At 44.2% G+C, this 22,823-nt stretch overlaps 1 protein-coding gene across 1 annotated transcript in view; it reads left to right on the forward strand.

The window, feature by feature from the left end:
• Positions 1–10,583: 10,583 nt before the first annotated feature.
• The window catches only part of Pcgf3 (polycomb group ring finger 3), a 40,262-nt gene continuing 28,022 nt past the window's right edge, over positions 10,584–22,823 (forward strand). Inside the window, exons 1-4 of the mRNA XM_021210859.2 lie at positions 10,584–10,777; positions 21,109–21,148; positions 21,412–21,552; positions 22,547–22,664. Of these exons, the coding sequence (XP_021066518.1) occupies positions 22,556–22,664 (109 nt within the window). The 5' untranslated portion in view covers positions 10,584–10,777; positions 21,109–21,148; positions 21,412–21,552; positions 22,547–22,555. The remainder of the gene's footprint in view (positions 10,778–21,108; positions 21,149–21,411; positions 21,553–22,546; positions 22,665–22,823) is intronic.

Genomic DNA, 22,823 nt, shown 5'->3' on the forward strand with positions numbered 1-22,823 from the left:
AGCCACCAGAAAAAATAGAATTAAAACCACAATGAGCTTTGGATAGTGGTGGAACACGCCTTTAATCTCAGCACTCAGAGGTAGGTGAATTTGAGTTCGAGGTCAGCCTGGTCTACACAGAGAAACCCTGTCTCAAAAAACAAAAACGAAAACATACAAACCACAATCAGCTAATACCATATTTCTTTTTAGAGTGTTAAATAAAAGTACCGACAATTCTAAATGTTGAAGTCTATAGAAAACAAGTTGGCAGTTTCTGGTAAAACTAAGGATATAGCTATCATCTAACTCAGCCACTGCAGTCACGAGTCTTTATCCATGAGAGATAAAAATCTGCAGCAGCTTTATTTGTGATCATCAAAGATAGTGTAAACACCCCGGTGTCCTTCCGTCAGTGAATGGTCGAGTAAACAGAAGTATAGGCACTACGGGATATTGCTCAGGAACGGAGAGCTAATACACACAGCAACCTGGATAGGCAGAGCGAGGGGATGCTTCCATTTGTAATGGTTTGCTGTGATCCGGGTGTGTTTCCCAAGGGTTATTGTGCTGGAAGCTTTGCCCCCTCCACTCTCTCTGGCTTCCTGTCTGCCAATGTGGTCACTCCCTCTAGCAATGCTCCCTTCATTATTGAATTCACCAATAGGTACTCATCAACATTGAGATGATGGCTGTGCCAAACGTTCGAACCGCCAGCGTTGTCTACCAAACAAAAGCTCTTTTCTAGCAAGGTTACCTAGACTCAGGCATTTCACCACAGCAACCAAAAGCAGACCAACACAATAGTTATATAACTTTTTTTTTTTGTAAAAATGGCACTTTAGAACTGGAGAACAGATGAGTAGTGGCCCAGAGACTGGGTAGTGTGGAAGAGGGTAGATTGTGACGGTGCAACAGTCGGGGCTTTGTTATGTTGATGATCTCCTTCATGCAGCCATGAAGGTGGACACACATGGGAACACATAAGATATAGCCATGTAAAGCTAAGTTCAGAAACAAGTAAAAGAGCAGGAACAAACCAGAGAGGCTTAGGAGATGAGTGGGTGCTCACCAATGGCCTGTCAAGGCTGTGATGTCCAACCCTTGTGTCCTATGAGCTACCACCCTTAGGAAACAACAGAAAGGTGCCTACCCTGCCCACCCCGTGTGTGTGTGTGTGTGTGTGTGTGTGTGTGTGTGTGTGTGTGTAAAATCTACAATTATTTCAACACAGAGAATTTAATTGTAAGAAACCCTGTGGCATAGGACCTGCATTTGTTTTCAAATGGTGACTTTTTATACTTTCCTATGGGATGTAAGCATTTTGCTTAAATCTCAACAAGCTAGCATCCTCACACCTAAACTACATGTGGTCGATGTCCTTGGCAACCACAAAAGGAAGACTGGCATCTGCTTGGTAGTGATCTTCAGGGGCTTATCATTCAACACCTATTCATGGTGAAATCTATGTTCAGTGTCTCCCTCCATTTAAACCCAAATTCAAATTTCTTCCAGCACTTCAAACCAACATTCTTAGGCCAGTTTGTCTTCCCCTAAATAGTATTTTGTCAAAAATTAAGTAATTGCTACAGTTGGAGCATGAGGCAAGGCCCCTTTTTTCTGGGATACTATCAGGGATAATACTCTCTGAGATGAGATGAAGCCAGGAGCCCTACCTGGTTATTTATTTAGTGTTCATCTACTCTTCCCAGAGAGTGTTGGGGATATTGAGGGCCAGGGCCTCCATATGTCTATTCCAAATGTTTGGGTAATGACTGACTGGCTGTATCTTGGAAAAACAAGGGTGGAGGAAAGCCCTTCAGCTGTGGGACATTCCTCCACCCAGCCTGTCAGGCACCCACATACAGCTGTGTAGAGCCTCCTAGAACTATCGGGTTCCAATAGCATGCCTCCCTCCTCTATCTATCCAGTGACTCACCTGTGCCTCACTAATCTAATCAGGACTCACCTGCTTGAAAACCACACATGATGCCCACCCCCAGCAGGGACCATGTCAGCATATCAGGATCTAGACTTTCAGGTACCTCAGACTGATTGACTGTGACATCAACCTCATGGCCGTGGATGGGATCCATTGCTAGAATGTGAGCCTTTTTGTTTCCTTTTCAAGGGAGGTCTCTGACCACTGTTATGTGGGCTCTTCCTACAGTAAGGCCCCCCAGATGTCCACTTCTTCCTTTTCCCATCAAGCCCCAGAATTAGAAGCCCCAAAATGGAAGCCAGAAAGTGTCTGTAGCCTACCACAGGACTGCATGGCTCCGGACCTATTAGTCTCTTAAAGAAATGAAATCTTGGGCTGGAGAGATGGGTCAGAGGTTAAGAGTACTACTGGCTGCTTTTCCAGAGGTCCTGAGTTCAATTTCCAGCAATGTCATGGTGGCTCACAACCACCTATAATGAGATCTGGTGCCCTCTTCTGGTTTGCAGACATACATTCAGGCAGACTGCTGTGTACATAATAAATACATCTTTTTGGAAAAAAAATTTTTTAAAAAGTGAAGTCTTTGGTTTTCTCATGTGTATGTGTAGTATTAGGAATTTTCTGCTTAAGTGTGGTGTGAGATAGTATTGGGTTATCTGTGTGTTTGTGCTAATGAGGGTTGAACACAGGCCATGCTAATCTCTCTACTATGTAGGCTTACCTCCAGCTTCTGCAATAAAATCTGATGTTTACACTGTGCATTTATCTTAGACAGAAACTGGTACTTAGTTTGTGTTACTGTATCACATCCTTGCATAACATTTAGGTTTTTGTATGTAATGTCAGATGGGTCTGTCCTTTGTGCATATAGAAATGACTATCTGCTTTTCTGCTTACATGTGCTTAGAGGCTTCTAGTTTTCAAGACTATGCAGATATAAAGTGTGTCTCTTTAGGAGTTGGAGCGACAGCTCTGCAATTAAGAGCACATGTTGCTCTTGCACAGGACTCTAGTTTGGTATATAGCACTTCCATGGTGGCTTAAACTATTTCAGTTTCAGGGTATACAGTGTTTCCTTCTTATGACTTCTACCAACACCAGGCATGCTTATGATGAACATATATACATACAGGCAAAACACTTTTACACATAAAATAAAATAAATAAGATAATAATTTCTAATTATTTAAAAAGAGCATCTGATGTTTTGTCAAATGAGCACATGTAAAATAAGAAACTTGGAGGGTCTGGGTCTTAACCGTTCATAAGCCCAGCTAACCGCCAGAGTTTCACACATGTGAATGATAGGGAATGCAAGAGTCCTAGGTACAAACAAAACATTTGGTACTCAAGGCAAAAACAGCAGATTTTGTAATGGTTCCTCAGATGGTCTGATAATGCTTGCGTATACATTGGGGTACATTTCAGGAGAATCCTGGTTAGAACAAAGAACAAGTCTGCCATCCCCCAACACAGACTGCGGTGCCCTCCTTATCTCCCTTCCAGAGGGAAACCTGATTTATATTTGGAAACCTATGCCCTCTTTGTACCAGGAGCGAAAGGGCAATCTCCCCTTAGCCTTGGTAACTTCTCATCCTCACTGTTCCAAAGTCTAGTAAACAAACATTCCTAACCTTGATGAAACTACCCTAGTGTGAAGACAAGGATTGTGCAGTAGTCTGAGGTGTTCATGGAGAGCGACTTCCCAAAAGGATCTAATGTGAACTGGGTATTGAAATCACTGGGTGAGCATGGCTATGTCTGTATAAAGTAAGCTGTGTGTGTGTGTGTGTGTGTGTGTGTGTGTGTGTGTGTGTGTGTGTTTGTGTGTGTTCTTTAGCTTTATACACACACACACACATATTAAAGAACAGCTCTACTGAGATATAATTCACATGAAAGCCATTTAAAGTACCCAGATAAGGCCAGCAAGATAGGTTAAAGCCCATGAAGACCTGAGTTTGGCCCCAGAACCCATGTTAAAAACTCAGAGTTAGTGGTGTATATCTGTAATTCCAGAATTTCTGGAGTGATATGGGAGGTAGACAGGAGAATTGCTCAGAAGTTCGCATGCTACCTAGCCTGAGGTATGCACTACAGCATAAACAAAGACTCTTTCTTGGTGGTGTAGAAGTAGAGAACTATCTCCTGAAAGAAGTTGTTCTTTGTTCTACACACACATACACACACACACACACACACACATACATACATACATGTGCGCGCAAATAAAAAAAATGATAGAGAACAGGTTGGTCTAAGCATGGTGCCAGCACCTGGAATGTAGTGGTGAGAGAATCTTCAGTTTAAAAGGTCATCTTCGGTCACTTAGAGGTCAGCCTAGACTACATAGAACCCTACCCCCAAAAATTAAAAAATAAAAAGTGAAATGCACAAGTTTTAGATTTTAATGCAGTTACCATCCAAATAGTTTCACATCGTCCCATCAAAGAATGCTAATGTTCAGCCACAGTTGCACAGTCACTCTTGATAACCATGTATCTGTCTCTGTTTCTATGGATTTGCCTGTTCTGAACGTTTACTTTAATAGTCATGTAATGTATGACCTTCTGTCACACTTGTGTGACTGACTTCTGCTCATCATAGCACTTTCAGGTTTATCTACTTTTCATTTTATTGTCAAATAACATTTTAGTATAAGTACATGCCACATTGTATCCATTCACTCAGGCACTCATTCACTCATTGATTGATACATGGAATGTTCCCAGTTTAGGAACACTGAAAATGTTACCTCTCTGAGTACTTATATACAGGTTTTGTGTAGACATTTGTCTGCATTTCTGCTAGTTCTATATCTAGGAGAGGGATTGTGGAGTCTCATATTTATCTTTTTGTTTTGTTTTGTTTTGTTTTCCAAGACAGGGTTTCTTTGTGCATCATGGCCTGAACAACTACTGGACTCTTGGACTTTCTAATGAGATCCAGCCTTTGTTAAACTAGTTGGGCCACAGCCTTTAGGCCACTATATATGTATAAATCCCATATGCATAGATTCATTCTATCAGTTCTGTTCCTCTAGAGAATCCTGACTAATACACTGGGTTTGGTTCCCATTGCTCATGCCATCTGTAACTCCAGTTCCCAAGACTCCAACATGCTATCCTTGTCTTCTGAGGGCACTGCATGCACATGGTGCACAGACATACATGCAGGCAAAATACCCATAATACATAAAATAAAAAACAATCTAGAAAAGAACCAAACCACTTTGTCAGTGTTTGTATTCTCCCTATGCACTTGAAAATATGCATCCTATATATTTTCTATTTGTTTCATGTGGGATTCTACATTATCTATTAGATACAGCTCATTGTCTTCTTTTTATACTATTTTTAATAGATTATTTTGGGAATTTCACATCATGAACCCCAATCACACTCACTTTCCAGTCCTTCCAGGTCCACTCCCACCCTTGTGACCTCCTCCCAGAAGAAGAAGAGGAGGAGAAAGAGAAAGAACAAGAAACAAGTCCAGTTTGTGTTGTCCATATACCCACTGAAGCATGGTCAAACTCCCAGTGGCCAGTCCTTTAAAGAAAACTGAGTCCTTCCCCACCTGCACTCCTACCAGAAACCATTAATTGTGGAAGGCTACACTTCAACATCCTTATCACAATTTTTAAAAAATATTTAATGTATATAAATATACTGTAGCTGTCTTCAGACACCAGAAGAGGACATCAAATCCCATTACAGATGGTTATGAGCCACATGGTTTCTGAGAATTGAACTCAGGACCTCTGGAAGAATTGTCAGTAACCACTGAGCCAACTCTCCAGCCTGATTTATCACAAATTTTAAGAGTTCTCATCAGTGGTTTTCTGTCTAGGGTGTTACTTCTTTTGGGGGTGTCTTAGTTAGGGTTTCGTTGCTGTGAAGAGACATCATGACCACAGCAACTCTTTTAAAGGACAACATTCAACTGGGACTTGCTTACAGATTCAGAGGTTCAGCCCATTATCATTATGGTGAGAAGCATGGCAGCATCTAGGCAGACATAGCACTGAAGGAACTGAGAGTTCTACCTCTTGTTCCAAAGGCAGCTAGGAGAAGACTAGCTTCCAGGTACCTAGGAGGAGGGTCTTAAAGCCCATGCCCACAGTGATACACCTACTCCAACAAGGCCACACCTACCCCAACATATTTGTCTTTTTAATTTCTCTATAACTTAATTGTAACTTAGCTGTTAACAGTGCTTTGTTTGGTTTATTTTTATTTCATTTTGTTTGAGTGCATATAGTTATATGTATGCCATGGCATACATGGGGAGGCCAGAAGATAACTTATAGGATTCCATTATTTCCTTCTATCATTTGGCTCCTAGGTATTAAATGTCAGACTTGGTGGCAAACACTTTGATCCACTGAGCCATATCACTGACCTACTTGGGGATTTTGTTTTGTACAGCTGGGAATTGAACCCAGGCATCATTCATACTAATCAGGTGCTCTGCTACTTAGCTACATCCCCAGCTGTCTTTTTATTTTGTATTTTGAGATATGATCATACTAAGTTGCCTAAGTTGGCCTTAAATTTTTCTTTCTCCTGGCTTTAGAAGTATTATAGGCCTGTGCTCCCAGACCTGGATTATTATATTTATTTATTTTATGTCTGTGAGTATACTGTAGCTGTCTTCAGACACATCAGAAAAGAGCATTGGATCCCATTACAGTTGTTTGTGAGCCACCATGTGGTTGCTAGGAATTGAATTCAGGACCTCTGGAAGAGCAGTCGGTGCTCTTAACCGATGAGCCATCTCTTCCAATTATTAGATTTTTTTATTATTATGGAAAAGTTCAAAGAAAAAAGGGGTGATAAAGGGGAATTTGACCCTAGGGGAAGAGAACAGTCTCTCAAAATACATTGAAATGGCATTGGAGAGTTGCGTTGTGTACAAAAGCAGTTCTGGACCTGCAAAGTAGATATGGAGCTATGCCAAACCTGGTTGGTGATGGATATGGGAAAAGCAGCTATGGTCCTTCCCTATGGGAGCAGCTCCAGTAGCTGCCGGTAGATCAAGGAAACCAAACCAGATGGAGCATATGTTGCAGCAGTCAGATGAGTGGGCCCTGTTTTGGCATCTGGTGATATCAGAGATTTAACTCCTATCTTAAGATAATATAAATAATGGTGTTATGGCATATGGTTATATAATAATGCATTATGGTTGTGTTTTAGGTGGCTTCAACTTTTATAGATAAATACTAAAACCCCATGGTGGGGGGATGATATGGCCTCTGAGACTTCCTCAGGACAAGGTGGAGGAACAGAGTGGCAAGGGATATGGACAAATCAAAATTTGTCATTAATTGATCATTATTGGATTTCTCTCCCTCCTTCTCTCCTTCCTTCCCTCCCTCCTTCTCTCCCCTTCTCCTTTTCCTTTCTTCCTCTTTTCCCCTTTATCTCCCCTTTTTTCTTCAAACTTTTCCATAATAAAAAAAATCTAATAATTGGAAGAGATGGCTCATCGGTTAAGAGCACTGACTAGATGTCGATGTCACACCTTTCCCTGAGAGTTTTCACCATATGCAGTTGTAAATGCTGCTGTGTCATTAGATCATGGTGTTTTATCATAGCAGTATCACAGATAAGACCAAATTACCAAGCACTTCCATCCCCTCCAGACCTCCTGGCTTTATCAGCTGGACAGAGCAGCCTTTTTAGCTTATCCCACTGCTAGAAGCCTCCTGGATACATCTAGGCCACCAGAGCTTTCTAGTGATGGCTGCCTGGTGGACTTCAAGACTCCTCGCCCTCTCCTTTCCCCCAATTTTCTCCAACTCTAGCAGTTTCCATGAAGGACTAACAATGCTAGGCTGAGAGCTTTGAAGAACTGTACAGATCTAGAGCCTTTACCTAGGCATTTCTATTGGCTTCCCCTAAGATTCACCCTTTTTTCTCTGGGCCCAAGACCTGGTTTCCTGATGTATCTGTAAATTGACATTTGGCTTATTTGTCTAGTGTGCTAGTTGTTTAGGTGAAGGATCATATAGCTTTTGTATACTCCTGCCTATTTTGCAGCTGTGAGGGCTAGAGTCTTCATTTTCCATGCTTTCAGCCACTGTAGGTAAAGCAGCTCCACTATGGCCTTGAGGTACAGGTGAGTAGTGTGCCCAGAGGCATCACGAGAGCTCTGCAGTCTATGAGTGAGCACAAGAACAACAACAAGGAGAAGGAGGAACTAACCACAAGACAGGACCTGGTCTCTGCAATTGGCTGCCTCACACACTGTACCCAGGTGCTATGGGATTTTCTCAAGACAGCTAGGGGAAAGAGAGCAATCCAAGAGGAAAACATAGCTAAGTTAAATACTGCAGGGGTCACAGAGGTGGTAACAGACCTTGAATTTAGTTCCAAATGTCTTGGAGCCCTGGGTCCAGCATTTGTTGGAAGGCAGGGCAAAGCCTGACAGGTTTAAGAGAGAACTTGCATCCACATGGAATCATAGAGTTAGAGAGATGGCTCAGCAGTTAAGAACTAATCTGGGTTTGATTTCCACATGGCAGCTAAAAACAATTGTCTGTAACTCAGTTTTAGGGGATCCAATACTCTATTTTAGCCTTCAAGGAAACTGCACACACATGGTACACAGACATGCATGCAGGTAAAACACCCATACAAATAAAATAAAGATAATCTTTTGAAATTTTTTTTAAAAAAGAGATATAGGGTCAGTTCATTCTGTTCTGTGTTAAGACAGCAGCCTCGGTGGGTAGGTGATGTGAAGACCATCATTACAGAGAACAGAGGGTTTACCAAGTACCCCAGAGAGGCTAGCTGGAGACAGAAGTAAGGAAGAAGTCATTCCCTCCCCTATCATCAAACTGAGTACCATAATTTCAAGTTCCTTCACTTGCTTGGCTGAACAAGAATATATATATGTACCTGTGAACTTAGTATATTACTAAATAAGACAGTCACATGATTTCAGGTCTCTTCTAGTCTCCAGAAACCTTCTGGTTTCTGTCTTAGGTAAAGCCACTGGGTGGGTTTTGAGCAGGGAATTTTCCTTAACTAATGCTTTATAAAAGCCACTATTTTGTGCTGAAAGTGGTCAGGGAGCAAGGGAAAAACACAAGGATACTAGTTGAAAGTTATCTGCTCACCTAGGGATACAGGGTGAGGGTTGGGGAAGGGACATTTAGCTGGATTCTAATGTGTCAGATGTTAGTTAGAGGACGACGTCAGTGCTGGAAGGTGGGGGCCTAAAGTAGAGAACAACTTTCAGGAGAGACCAGAGGTTGTGTAAAGCTAGAGTTCCCTGAAGGTATCCCTGATAGACACAGAAGCAAGGTCTGAATCCTGGACCTAGAATGACATTGAATATGGTCTTACCTAAGGCATGACAAGCCCACTTGAAGACAAGTGGTTTAGGGGGTCTAGCTGTCTGTCAAGTTAGATGGCTTCCTGAGATCTGTGCCCTAAGTCCAGGCCTGCTCATGGTCTTCTCAATAGTACCTCTTTGCTACCTCTGATACCAACACCAGATCCTCCATTACTCTAGGACTATCTCTCAACCTTCTCCTCCATCAGTAGCCTCTCTGTGATACAAAGGCTGCCAGACTTCAGTAGAGTATATTTGCCTTCCTGGGTCCCCATTCTGTTTATCCAGGGAGCCTTGGCTCTGAGGGACCATCCACAGGACCTGGGTCCCCATTCTGTTTCCCAGGGAGCCTTGGCTCTGAGGGACCATCCACAGGACCCCAGCAAGACTTTTTTCTTTTTTTCTTCGAGACAGGGTTTCTCTGTGTAACCCTGGCTATCCTGGAACTCTGTAGACCAGGCTGGTCTCGAACTCAAAATCTGCCTGCCTCTGCCTCCCAAGTGCTGGGAGTGTGCCACCACCGCCCGGCTAAGTCACCCCTTTCAACCTCCTTGTACACATACCATTGTTGGATTCTTTGCATGCCCCTTCCCCCAAACACCTGCTGGTTGGCCTCTAGTTGCTTCCTTGTCCCACCCCCTGTCTAGCATACAGCTGCCACAACCACTGTTTCCTAACAACAGACCTTCCAGTCCAGCATGGTAGGGCATTCCTTTAGTTCCAACACTTGGGAGGCAGAGACAGGCGGATCTATGTTAGTTCGAGACCAGTCAGGGCAACACAGAGAAACCCTTTCTCGAAAATACTAAGTAAACAAACAAACAAACAAGAACAGACTTTCTTTTCTCAGTTTATGTCCTCTGCCAGTCACAATGCACAGTGGACAAACGGACAAATTGTGGGTTTCCACGGTCTGAAAGGCCAGCATAAGGGTCTCTCTGTGTCCACAGTGATTCCAAGAAAGGACAAGAATGTAAGCAGAAGGCTTATGGGGGAGGAAACCCGTGGTCTAGCTGTTCCGGGTCTCAGGGTTAGGGTTTCTTTCCCAACCCATGCAGATGCAGGTCAGCACTGCTCTGATCTCTAGCCGGGCGGAGTTTCTCCTAGTTGTGTTCCTGACCACGCCTCCTGACCTACCTCTCACCTTGTGACCACGCCCCCGAGCTCCACCCTGCCTACCTCGCCGAGCCAGCTTCCTGAGTCAATTGCAGCCTGCACGCGCCTGCGCCCTCTGGCCCCTCCTGCACCCCACCCCTATAGGCTCCGCCTTCTAGAGGCCCCGCCTCTCTCGTTTGTGAGGTGGGAGCTGAGCCACACACTGCGCATGCTCCAGCCGCGGCGCCCCCGACTCCTCACTCGGCTGGGTTCGGGCATTTCCGCCTCTTTGTTTTAAACTCCGCACGGCTTTTTTCTCCTCCTCTTGGGGGGGACCCAGAGGGAGCGGTGCCCCCTCCCCCTCCCGGCGAGCCCCCGCGTGCGCCCGCTCGCCCGCCGCCCGAGACGCAGGTCAGTGAGCCCGCCCCGCCCGGCCTGGCCCGCGCGCCCGCTCCTCAGGCCGCGGGCCTCGGCCCATGGGCGGCAGAAGGCTGCGAGCCCAGCGCCCCCGGCAGGCCCGGGAGGCGGGACCCTGAAAGCCTGCGAGAAGGCCAGGACTTCTCGCAGGTCTGGACCCCGGGAGGGCAGAACCCTGGGCCATGCTGGATCCCGGAACAATCTGGACCCCGGGAGGACAGGGATCTTGGACCAGACAGAACCGGAGGAAGAGCCTGCACAAGGCTGGACCCTGGACCAGGCTGGACTGGGGTGGGCAGAATCCTAGACCAGGCAGAACAGCAGCCGAGGTGGATTCCGAGCAGTCTGGACCCCGAGAAAACAGGACCTAGGGAAGACAAGGAGCTCAGTCGGCTAGACCTGGCACCAGGCACGATTCCAGAGAACAGGACCCCGGAAGAACAGGAGTCTGGGCCAGGCTGGATGCAGGGGGATCAGGACCGCAGACCAGGCAGGACCCAGACCAGGCCAGAATTACTGAGGGGTACTTACTGAACAGTCTTTAGAACTGGGCAGCTCTCCCATAGTTCTGGGACCCCAGGACAGGTGGAGCCCCGACTCTTGGAATGGACACTTGGGGGAGGGTCAGTATTAGAGACCTGACAAGAGACTAGAAAAGGTCATTGAGGAAGAATGGCTCTCAGGACCTGGCAGGACCTAGAAAATGGCAGAATCACTGAGATGGGCCAACTAAAGATAGATTACAAAGGAGGGTTAAGACCCCGAGACCACCCCACAGAGGGCCAGGGTGCTGGGACAAGGCCATAGGAAGGTCAAGACTAAGGGACAAATCGGCTGTAGAGAGCTGGGAAATCAAGGCTGGCTCAAAAGACTCTGGACCACTGTGGCAGTCCTTTGAGCAGTTTGGGGCCTTGAGGGTGAACTGTGAGGAGAGTTCAGAATATAGACAGGCATCAGGACAAACAGGACCAAAGGTGGGTCCCTTTAAAATGAAAGCCTTGAAGCTGAACCATGAGGATAGTCCTCTGGGATTACTTAGATAATAGTTGGAACTTTAAGGCAGGGAGGGCCTAGGACTCTAGTAATTGACCCCTGAACTCTGCTGAAAAGACTACTAGGCATTGGGGGGTTTAGATCAGCCCAGCCCACAGGGAACCTTTGTTATGAAGTGCTTACACTCCCCACAGGTCCCCTAGCTTCCTGATGTTACAGAGTGGGTGAGGCTCTTAGCATAGTTGCAAGGCAAAGTTGGAGCTCAGCTGGGCTCCAAGGACTTGGGTATCAAGGGCGTGCCCTGTGCTTGCTGTTTCATGCCCCAGCCTCCAAGTTGCCTGGTCTCTCCAGCTCCTACCGGACTGTGCCTTTCCCTAGTCTTGACCCCAGGTCAGTGGCTGTACCTTCACCCTCCCTCCTCCTCCCCCAGCGGGTCATGAGGGTGTGGTATAGAGAGGCTAGAGGCTAGGTGTCCAGTGGGGAGGAGGCACTCCAAGAATAGGTAGGTAGGAAGGTGAGGGCAGTGAGCAGAGGACTGAGGGGCTTTTGAATAGATGAACACCTGGCACCCACACTCCTGTTTCTCCCCTTTAAAAGGAAAGAGTTTTTGTTTCTCTGAAATCTTCCCAGTCAGTCTATCATGAAGAACGCAATATTTGTAGAAAAGTGAGATGTGTTTTTACTGTTGTGAGAGATCCTCAGGGATCCTCACTGAGATGTTCACTGAAAACCTGATATGTTTCAAGATAAGAAAGCAAGAGGATTCTAGAGTGGCCTAGCTCCCATGCAGACCTGGGGTGGTCTGCTCTGTGGAAGTTCTGCTCTGTCAGGCTGTACTTAAAAAGTGCTGGAGACAGGGTGAGAACAAACTCTGGGCTGTTTGGGTTCCTAAGAGATAGTTGGTTCTGCTAGAAGGTGATGAGCCCAGGCCTGACTTTTCAGGTTTCCTGGCCAGGTTCCTTAGTGAGGGTACTAGCTAGGGCAGTAGAAGGTGGATCAGGCTCTGCAGTATTGCTGTCAGCCAGGCACTTATCAGTTCTATGTTTCCTTTTGAGCCACTTCATGATTTGGTTTCTCAGGGAAAAAAACAAGTCTAGGTTTTTTAGCATGGGTGTCAGCTGAGTTGTGTTCAAAGTGGAAAGTTGTTATTTGCCAAGTGGCCTTACACTTGGGAACCTTGAACTGAGAGCTTACCTCTGATTTTTTTCTTTTGCTGTGCCCTTTATTGTATTTTGCTGAGTGAAATGTTAGAAAAGAACTGAACATTTGTTTAGGTTTGATGGTTATCTTCATTTTCCTATGCTTGGACTTTTAAACATAGAATAGTATTGAAGGGTTATATTATTTATATGTTGCTATACAACAAGCTACCTTAGAAAGTAGTGCCCTAAGATACCTAAGATATTGGTTCTGCTAGAAGGTGATGAGCCCAGGCCTGACTTTTCAGGTTTCCTGGCCAGGTTCCTTAGTGAGGGTACTAGCTAGGGCAGTAGAAGGTGGATCAGGCTCTGCAGTATTGCTGTCAGCCAGGCACTTATCAAGTTTTAAGTATCATGTGGCCCATACCCTAGAAAATTTCATAAACAAATTAAGAGTTATGTGTATATCCAAACATGGTCTCTCACAACTGTAATCCCAGCTCTTGGGAGCTGAGACAATTTCAGTGAATTTGAGTTTGAAGCAAACCCGCGCTACAGTAGTGAATTCCAGATCGATTTGGGCTATAGAGTTAGATCCTATCTCAGAAAATTGTTGTGTGTAGAATGGTGTGTTAGAATAAGGCCTCTAAATAAGGTATATCAGGTTCCTTTGATGTTACTATAAAAGTTCAGATGATTATAATATATGCATGTATACTATTTAAGAGGCATCTGTTATAAAAGAAAAGGTTCCTGGTAGTTAACTTGCTATTTGGAATGCTCGGTCAAACAGACCCCTGTGGATAAAGTGGGGTGGGTATAGGTGCATAGCATCTAACCTCTGGGTAAGGGTTTTCCAGTATTCTGAGAGCCTTGGCAAGTTATTCTGAAGGAAATTATAAGCTAACTTTCTAGATTTTCTTAGCGAACTTAAATAATATGGAGAAAGTGTCTTTTCTGATACATTGGGTCTCATGCACTAGGTTATAAGTGCCTTTCAAAATAGTAAGATGTGAGGTTCTGAAAAGATCGGGATATCTGTTCTTGAGGGAATACTATGCTCAGAGACCTGCAGACAGTAGCCCTTTCTCCCCAGGCCAGGTCTGGGGTAGGAGTGGAAGATCAATCAGAGTTCTTATCCAAGGTCACCCTGGATACTCTTGTATCCAGGCCATTTCCCTCTCATTGCTGGACTTTGGGAGGTTCCACCTCAGGTTCACAAGGTCACAGTCACTAGAATCGTTAAGAGTTGATTTGTGTTTTAAAACAAGGTTTGTTTGGGTCTGTGCTATTCTTTAATGACCTTTTATGATTTGCTGCCTTGTTTGTTTGATGTTCTAAATTGGATTTAAAGTTGAAGATGTAAGTTTTCTTTACTTAGGAAATATATTGAGGTTGAAGGTCAGTTTCCTATTGTCTGTTGTTACCCTCACAATCTCACTGCTCATAATGGAAGGATGCTGCAAAGTACATTACACTTCAAAAACTGGAACTATTCACTAGTTCTGTGAGTTGGTTATCATAAAATTTAGCTAGACATAGTAATATAGGCCCATAGTCCTTCCTATTGCTTGAGAGACTGAAACAAGATCATTAGAGCTCAGAAATTGGAGACCAGCCTGGGTAACATAGTGTGACCCTGCTTCAAAAAACAAACTAATTAGTCAATCACAAAGATAGATGAACCCTTTAAAAAACAAGAAAACATTTTATTTTTCTGCCACATACCTTCTCACATAGCCAAAGGATGGGGTAGTAATAAGCACAAGCCACTTTTGTTGTTGTAGACTACCCACTGAATTGAGCAAACTCCCACTTGCTGATAGGAGCAGTACTTGCTGGAGGTGCTGTCTCCATCAGCCTGTTGTTGGGAGTGTGTTGTATTAAAGATAAACTCTACAGTGTTTAGTTGGACCTCAAGAATGGAGATTAATTGCACTTTTTCTGAAAGTTCATTGACTTTCAAAGTGTCCTTACTTAAGAGCTTTTACTTTTTAAAAAAAAAATTATAATTATGTATGTGTTTCTGAATACAGAAACCCTGAATACATCTGGGTGTTAGAAGATAACTTTGGAGTCTTGTTTTCTGCTACCTTCTTTATGTGGATTCCAGGAATTGAACTTAAGTCATCAGGCTTGGTAGCAAGTACCTTTACACCCTGAGCTATTTCACCAGCCACCTTTTGCTTTTTTTTAATCTAAGTGCTTACCAAAGTAAACAACAACAACTCACTCAAACAAAAAAATCCTAATGGAGCACAAATGCAAGAATTATTATCAGTGGGCATTTGCTATGGTCCCAGTGTTTTCATTCCTCCTCCCAGAATTTTACTGCATGAAAAGTGAACTTTGTAGAGAGGAGGCTCTATCCTTAAAGACAGAATAAGCTCCTTATCAAAAGTTCTGAGAGCTCTTCCATCCTTTCTGCCCCAGAGGACTTGGTACGGGGGTTAGGTCTGAACAAGCCACACAGTCTACTGTGACGCAGATGTTAGTCCTGAGGAGTAAACTTAGGTTGCTTATAAGCCTTTTGTTGTGGGTACTTTGTGACAGCAGCCTACAGTTTAGAACAGGGCCCCCATGCCCACTTGCAGGACACAGTTTTCTATTGATAATATCTTTATCTTTCATACCGCTTTTGTCATTGAAGTATCAAAGAGTAACTTCAGATGGTAGGGCCACCTCTTGCAGGAAGTGAGGAGAAACACCCAGCTTAAAGCAGAAGCAGGCCTGGCTTCCATCGCACAACCCCCTGCAGGGGGGGGGCTGGCATGACCCACAAATAGTTACTTCCAGGGTCTTACAGTTGTCATAAGGAAGGTTCTTATAGTTTTTGTCTGAATAGATCCCTGGGGTCTGGTGCTAGGTTGGTTCCCATCCTGATACAACCCAGGGAAGTCTGGAGCTATGCTTTGTCCTGACACTCAAAGAGGTCTAGCATTAGATTGATGTCTGTTCTTATACACTCAGGAATTTTGGTGTTGAGTTTTCTGTCCTTCTGACATCCTCCGAGTGGTAGACTTTGGAGTAAAACATTTCAACTTGGAGTATTTCTGCTTTGTGACATACATCATTAACCCATGGTCATCATACTTGTGGTGAGTTGCTAGTGACTTATTCCCCTGCTGGCTGGTTTTGTAAGGGCAGCCAGAGACAAGGCATGCTAATGAGGTCATAGATCTGGACAGGCTTCTGTCCTCAGCATCAGTATTTGGTGATACATTGGAGATTATGCTTACCCCCAAGGCCTATGGCTGTCGATAAAGACTGTTAGTATAAGCACTTCTATCCAGGTGAGTACCAGATCATAGGAAGTCATAGTTTCAGCACAGATTGAATGGCATATAATTGTGGGTGTCTCAGAGGGTATAGCATTCAAGCTCAGCACAAAGCTGGGAAGGTTCTAATCTGTGTAGGAAACTGTCTACCTGCTAAGGGCTAGCTACACCCTATTGAGTGAAGGATAATGAATATTCTATCTGTTAACTATGGGAGGGAACCTCTGCCAGACTTCACAGATATCTGGAAGTTCTGGAAGAGACTGGAGTGGCAAGGAAGGAAGGCAAGAAGACAGTAGAAGTTACTTGGATGTAGGAGCTATACCAGTAATAACAATCAGCTACCACAGAAGGGTCAGCACAGAAGAAAAGAGGTCTGTCAACACAGAGCATACTGAACAGCAAGTTGTGGACAGTCATAGAGCAGAAAGAGATGAAATGAGATGGGGAACACAGTTGTCAGCAGCTGAACGTTTGTAACTGCCTTATTTGGAAAAAACTCGTTTTTTATGTTTTTTTTTTTTAATTGTTAGAAACTATATTGATAAAGTCACTATCTTCATTAATATGTATTAGGCCTGGACTGTTTAGGAGACCAGTTTGGAATCTGATCAGATCAGTGGTGCCTAAGACATAGATCTGATGCTCTCTCCACCCAGATCTTATCCCTAGGAGAATGGCTTGTGTTACTGGTGAATGAGGACACCTTCCTTACCCCTTCTCTCCCATCCTTCTGTTTTTTTAGACAGGGTCTTTTGTAACCCAGGGTGGTTTCAGACTCATATAGCTAAGGATGACCTTGAGCCTATATCTTCCTGCCTAGACCTCCTAAGTACTGGGATTAAATACTTGTACCACCATGCCTGGCTCTATGGGGTGCTTTTATCACCTGAGGTATCTAGCCAGTTTTTCAATCTTAAAATACTTTAATTTTTTAAACTTATTTTTTAGTGTTTGCATTTGTGTGGGCATGCTAAAGCACATCTGTGGGTGTTGGAAGACAGCTTTTGAGAATTGGTTTTCTTGGGCTGGAGAGATGGCTCAGCAGTTAAGAGTACTGACTCTCTTCCAGAGGTCCTGAGTTCAATTTCCAGCAACCACACGGTGGCTCACAACCATCTGTAATGGGATCTGATGCCCTCTTCTGGTGTGTTTGAAGAGAGCGAAAGTGTACTCACATACATTAAGTCAATCAATCAATCAATCAATCAATCGGAATTGGTTTTCTCCTGCAATGTAGGTCCCAAAGATCAAGTTCATGCCATTTAGGCTTGACAGCAGACATATGTAGTTCTTTATGTGTAGTTCTTTGTATGTAGTTCTTATAGGCCATGTTTTCAGCTTTATTTATCATCCAAATTTCTGCATATCACAAAGCTGAGATAAATTGAGATTCTGTGACAACTAGGTCTTAACTAAATTTAGGGCATATGAACCCCAGCTCTGTGGAGGCTATTGGGTGGAATCTACAAGCTAGGCTATGTGCTTTGTGGGTAGATGTGTTCTGGGCCCAGGCCTGCCATAGCAGGGACTCTATTCTAATTGTTTGTAGAAATATGAATCCCCTGTACTTCTATCCCCTATTCATAAGTGTGCACAGGGCATGTCAGTCTTTGGGAATATAGCACACAGCTCCCACTCTGCTGTAGATGAAGACTAGTGACCAACCTCTTTGCCAGCTTGCCTGCCTGCCTGCCTGCCTGCCTGCCTGCCTGCCTGTGTAGTAGTTTCTATCCCACTGCTGTTATGGTTTGCCATGTCCACATGCTTGTCTGCTCTTGTAACCACAGATGTGATGATGTTCAATGTAACCAACAACAAAATAGGTGATTCTTAGAAGACTTGGAGAGGACAACAGGCTGACCGTTTAGCTACATGGATGTGGTAGGGGTTCTGAGACTTAGCTGTCTTCTGAGTGCTGGAGCCTCCAGAAAAGAGTTTGCCTTTACCACAGAATGTCAGCCTTTCCCCTTAATGCACTTGGTACATGGCCCACTGCTCACCAGCACACTCCATTGTCTCCAAGTAAGTCTCACTGGGTTTTTAGTTTATACTTCCTGTTTAGTAATATAGTTGATCAGCTGAAATTCACTTAATTTGGGTTTTCTCCTTAGTGAATTTCTTTTCATCACCTAGAGCAGAAGTGGGCAAAGTTTCTCTCTAAAAACCCAAGTAGTATTTTGGACGTGGCTGGCCCTATGACAGTAAGCAGAGCAGCAACACCACACCGTCTTGAGAGCTTGAGTTTGCCAAGCCTTGGTCCCATTTTAATCCTAATGTGTTATAGATATGTGCTTCTCAGTTCATAACAGTCATATAACTCAGTGATGTAATTAATCAGAAAAAGGAATGAATACCCCTGACCTACTCAGCATGTGAACGTGGCATCACATACTCTGTTGAGTGTTTGCTTCCTTGAGGGATTATGAGCAGGTATGATCCAGTGTCACCCTACCACTAGGAGTATGTCTGTCACTTGTTTTAAAATATAAGATGCTTTTTTCATCATTTTGTTGTATAGTAGGGACTCGAGTCCTCTTCCAGAAGCCCATAGGCTGCTCTTGCTGGCCAGCCCATAGCAGGCAGTTCACCCTTCTGTAGCTATCTTCAGATACTCCAGAAGAGGGAGTCAGAAGAGGTGAGCCACCATGTGGTTGCTGGGATTTGAACTCAGGACCTTCGGAAGAGCAGTCGGGTGCTCTTACCCACTGAGCCATCTCATCAGCCCGACTTCTGAGTTCTTGAGCGGTCATGTTAGTGTCTCCTTTAATAGGGTTATTTCCTTACAGTTGTTTAGGATTTCTGAAAATAACATTGGGTGATTTATCAAATCATTTTTACTTGTCTTTGGGAAGAGTATACGTTGTTCTACTTTTACCTTTTGGTGCAAGGGATGTTTTTCCATGTACTGTTGCCTACCTGTATCCCTGGGATATGCCTAACTTGGTCCTGAGTGACTCTCCCTTTGTACACTGGGTGATAAGGGTGGCTGATGCTCAGCTTGGGGTCAGGCAGGTCTGTTAGTTTCCTTCCAGATCTTGTCTTGTTAAGAGTTTGGTGTATGGCTAGTAGTTGATTTCATAAAGGGGGTTAGAGATCCCTTCTTTAGTTGTGCATGATGTTACTGGGAGTCTGAACTCAGGACTTAGTACAGGATAGACAAAGCATGTTCCAGCTCTAAATACTTTTACCAGCTGGAAGGGTGATTTGCTCTCAGATATGGTAGGCTTACAGAGCTAGAGTTTTAATTGAGGAAATTTTTGTGACTACTTATTCAGTTCCCACAGTAGAGAATAAGGGTTTTCCTTACTAGTCTCAATTTAGTTTTTCCCTCCTAGGAATATGTCCATTTCATACAATGTCAGTAAAAAAAAAAAAAAAAAAAAAAAAGAATTCATGTAAATTAGGTATGGTGGCACACAACTTCAGTCCCAGCACTGGAGTTAAATACTATTAGAAAGCCAGGTGTAGTGGCTTATACATATAAGCCCAACACTTGAGAGGCTAAAGCAAGAGAATCACTGCAACTTTAAAGTCAGCCTTGGGTCCCCAGGGAGTTTTAGGACAAGACTACATAATGGAACCCTATTTCAAAGCATTGAATGATACACTCTGGTTCTTCTTTCACAGGAGCCAGCAAGTTTCAAGTGGTTGGTGTCCTCCATTCTAAACAGGGACTAGATTAAGACAGACCTGGCCTTGAGTTGACTTCCCCTCTTCCTCAAAATGTTTCAGACATGTCTGTCAGTCCTCCCTTGGTTTATCTGATAGAACATATTAACTCCTTTCTATCTTCCCATTTCCCTTCCTCATTTTGTACAAGGCTCCTGGGTGGGTTTGTTAGTCAATAAGTAAATGCAGTTCTGAGGCTGGAGAGAAGGCCTAGTGGTTAAGAGTGCATACTTGTTCTCCCAGGAACCCAAGTTCCTTTCTTAGCACCCCATCAAGCAGTTCATAACAGCCTGTAACATCAGCTTCAGGAGATCCAATTCTCTCTTCTGGCACCTATACACATATTTACATACATTCACACAGAGAGACAGACAGGTAGACAGACAGATAAATTCTTAAAAATGAAGTTTTGGAAAGTTTTTTAAAGGTGAAATTATCTGAGTTGCATTTAAGAGTAAGTTCATTTAAGCACATGTTAGGGTGCACCACCTCCAGATTGTATGTAATTAGTCCTTAAACTACAAAGACCTGCAGTTTTGGTATTGTTCTAGTTAAGACTCTAAGTACCTTACCAAGCTCTTAGCCAGCAATGCTTGTTCCCACATGGAAAAACCCCTGAGCTCAAGGGCGGTGCCAAGGAATCCACAGCCAGGATCCTAGGACCCTCAGAGCACCTTAGTCAAGGAGCGGAGTGTATAGCTATTCTTGGGAGGTCCCAGATCACTATATCAGCATTTCTCTAGCTGCTGCCCATCTCCATATCCTGACATGAATACCTGGCTCATTTCCCTTAGCCTACTGGCCCTAGCATGGTACAGTGCCCACATGGGCCCAGGGCATATACACTGAGTGGGTGGCAAGTCTGTGACTAGGAGAGATAATGACTTAGTCTGGGTGTGAGGATGTAGACATTACAGGTATCAAATTAAGTGGTCACCCTGAGATCCACTGTTACTCGGAACGTCTACAGATGCCCATGCTGCCTCTCAGGCTCTAAAGCAAGTAGTGGAGCCACCTTCTCTTTCCCTTATACCATTAGCTATGTATTTGCTCTGGATTAGGCCAGGGCTCAGGAAATCTGGGAGGTGTCTCTGCTGAGGTATCTTTACTATCATTCTCACTTGATGACTTACAGCAAGTAAATAAGCAGACATGTTTAACCAAACAGTCCTTGAGAGTTGCTAGAGGGTAGAGGGTGAGACAAGATCTTCCCATGGTGACACCTGTCTCTGCTTCTCCACAGACTTCACAATGTAGCCCTGATTCCAGACTGTCATTCACAGGTAAGTGCGGCTGAAGCTTATCTTCCTTTCTGGCTGCCTGTGACTCAATATGGTGGCTACCTCATATTCCCTTGAAATTTGTTCTCTAGCAACTATCATTGGAATTATTTATGCTTCTTGATTGTCTTCCAGCATTTCTGGTGGGTTCTGTCCCATGATTTAATATGTAGAACTTATCTAAGATGTAGTAGGGGTTTAATGTGGGACTGTGTGCAGGACTGGTATCAGTGTGCTTTGAAGTAACAGTGCTCTCTTTGTGCTAGAAAATGGAAAAGGAACAAGGGACAGAAGGAAGGTGCAGAAGCCAGCCAGAACTCAGAGTGAGGAGGGATCATCGCATCCACTTGGTGGCCTGAAGCCTCCATGCCACCGAGTGAGGAAGGACACGCAGACATCCAGAGGAGGTGAGGGCAGGGATTCCTCCAAGGGTCTCTGCCATCTAGGGGAGGGAGGTCTGGGCTCTGTCTTAGGAGTGAAGAATTTGGCCCTCTTTATGCTCTGTACATGCTCTCTAGAGTACCATTAATTTAGGGTGGGATAGGTGTCTAGTATTGATTGGTCAGCTGACTAGGAGAGGTGCATGGTTAGAAGTGGTACTATGATCAGGATGAACTTTGTTGGGGCTAGTTGGCCATGTATGCTCAGCTCTGAGTATAGTGTCTAAAAGGCAGTTGGTGAGCCTGGAGCAAAGCAAGATCTAGGTGGTGACTTGGTGATGGACATCTCATAAATTAGTTCCTCAGGCATTGAGTGGACATTTAACTGTTCCCTCTCACAAAAAGTACAGAGATGAGGATGACTAAATTCCTGAAGTGGGACTGGACCCAGATATCAGCTGTAATATTCAAAGGCCATATGCTAGATTCATGTCAAAGTAGCTGGTGATTAGGTTAGGGCTCTGTATCTTCTTGGTAGACACTGTAGTGGCTACTGGCAGTCCCTTGAGTTGAGGTTCAAACTTCACTTACCATTGAGGTCCGAGGCGGGTCACTATTCAATGATAGGATAAGATGAGATGGGATGGGTTATTTGTCCAACAAAAAGGCTGGGATGTAGTAGTACATCTACTACATCTATGGGTGGAGTAAAGGCAAGGTAGGAAGGGAACATACAACTTGCCAGAGAAAGCTAGCAGACAAAGAGCAAGCTTCTTTCGTCCATGTCTTTTTGTGGTTCAGAGTAATCTTCCTGTCTCAAAAGACATAGATTAAAGGTATATCTTCCCACCTCAAAAGAACCAGATTAAAACTGCATCTTCCCACTTCAAATGATTTAATTAAGAAAAAAAAATTACTCAGAGGTCTATCTCAGCCACTGGGGTTTTATTTAATTCCAGATGTGGTCAGTTTGGCAGCCCAGATCAGTCACCACAGTTACCTCCGTGTATTTCTCTTGCAGAAGCCAAAGATGTTGACCAGGAAGATTAAACTCTGGGATATAAATGCCCACATCACCTGCCGCCTGTGCAGCGGCTACCTCATTGACGCAACCACAGTGACTGAGTGTTTGCACACATGTAAGTATGGCCCGTTCTACCCTGATCTGAATGGGGTGGGGGCTGCACTAGCACATTCCTTAGGGCCTTAGCCTGGCACATGGGCAACAGGGCCAAGAGAAGAACAAAGATCTTGAGTGGGAATTGGAAAGCTTTCCTTAAACTAGGGATGTTGTGGGT

This window comes from Mus pahari, chromosome 13 (genome assembly GCF_900095145.1).
Source record: "Mus pahari chromosome 13, PAHARI_EIJ_v1.1, whole genome shotgun sequence".
Lineage (NCBI taxonomy): Eukaryota > Metazoa > Chordata > Mammalia > Rodentia > Muridae > Mus > Mus pahari.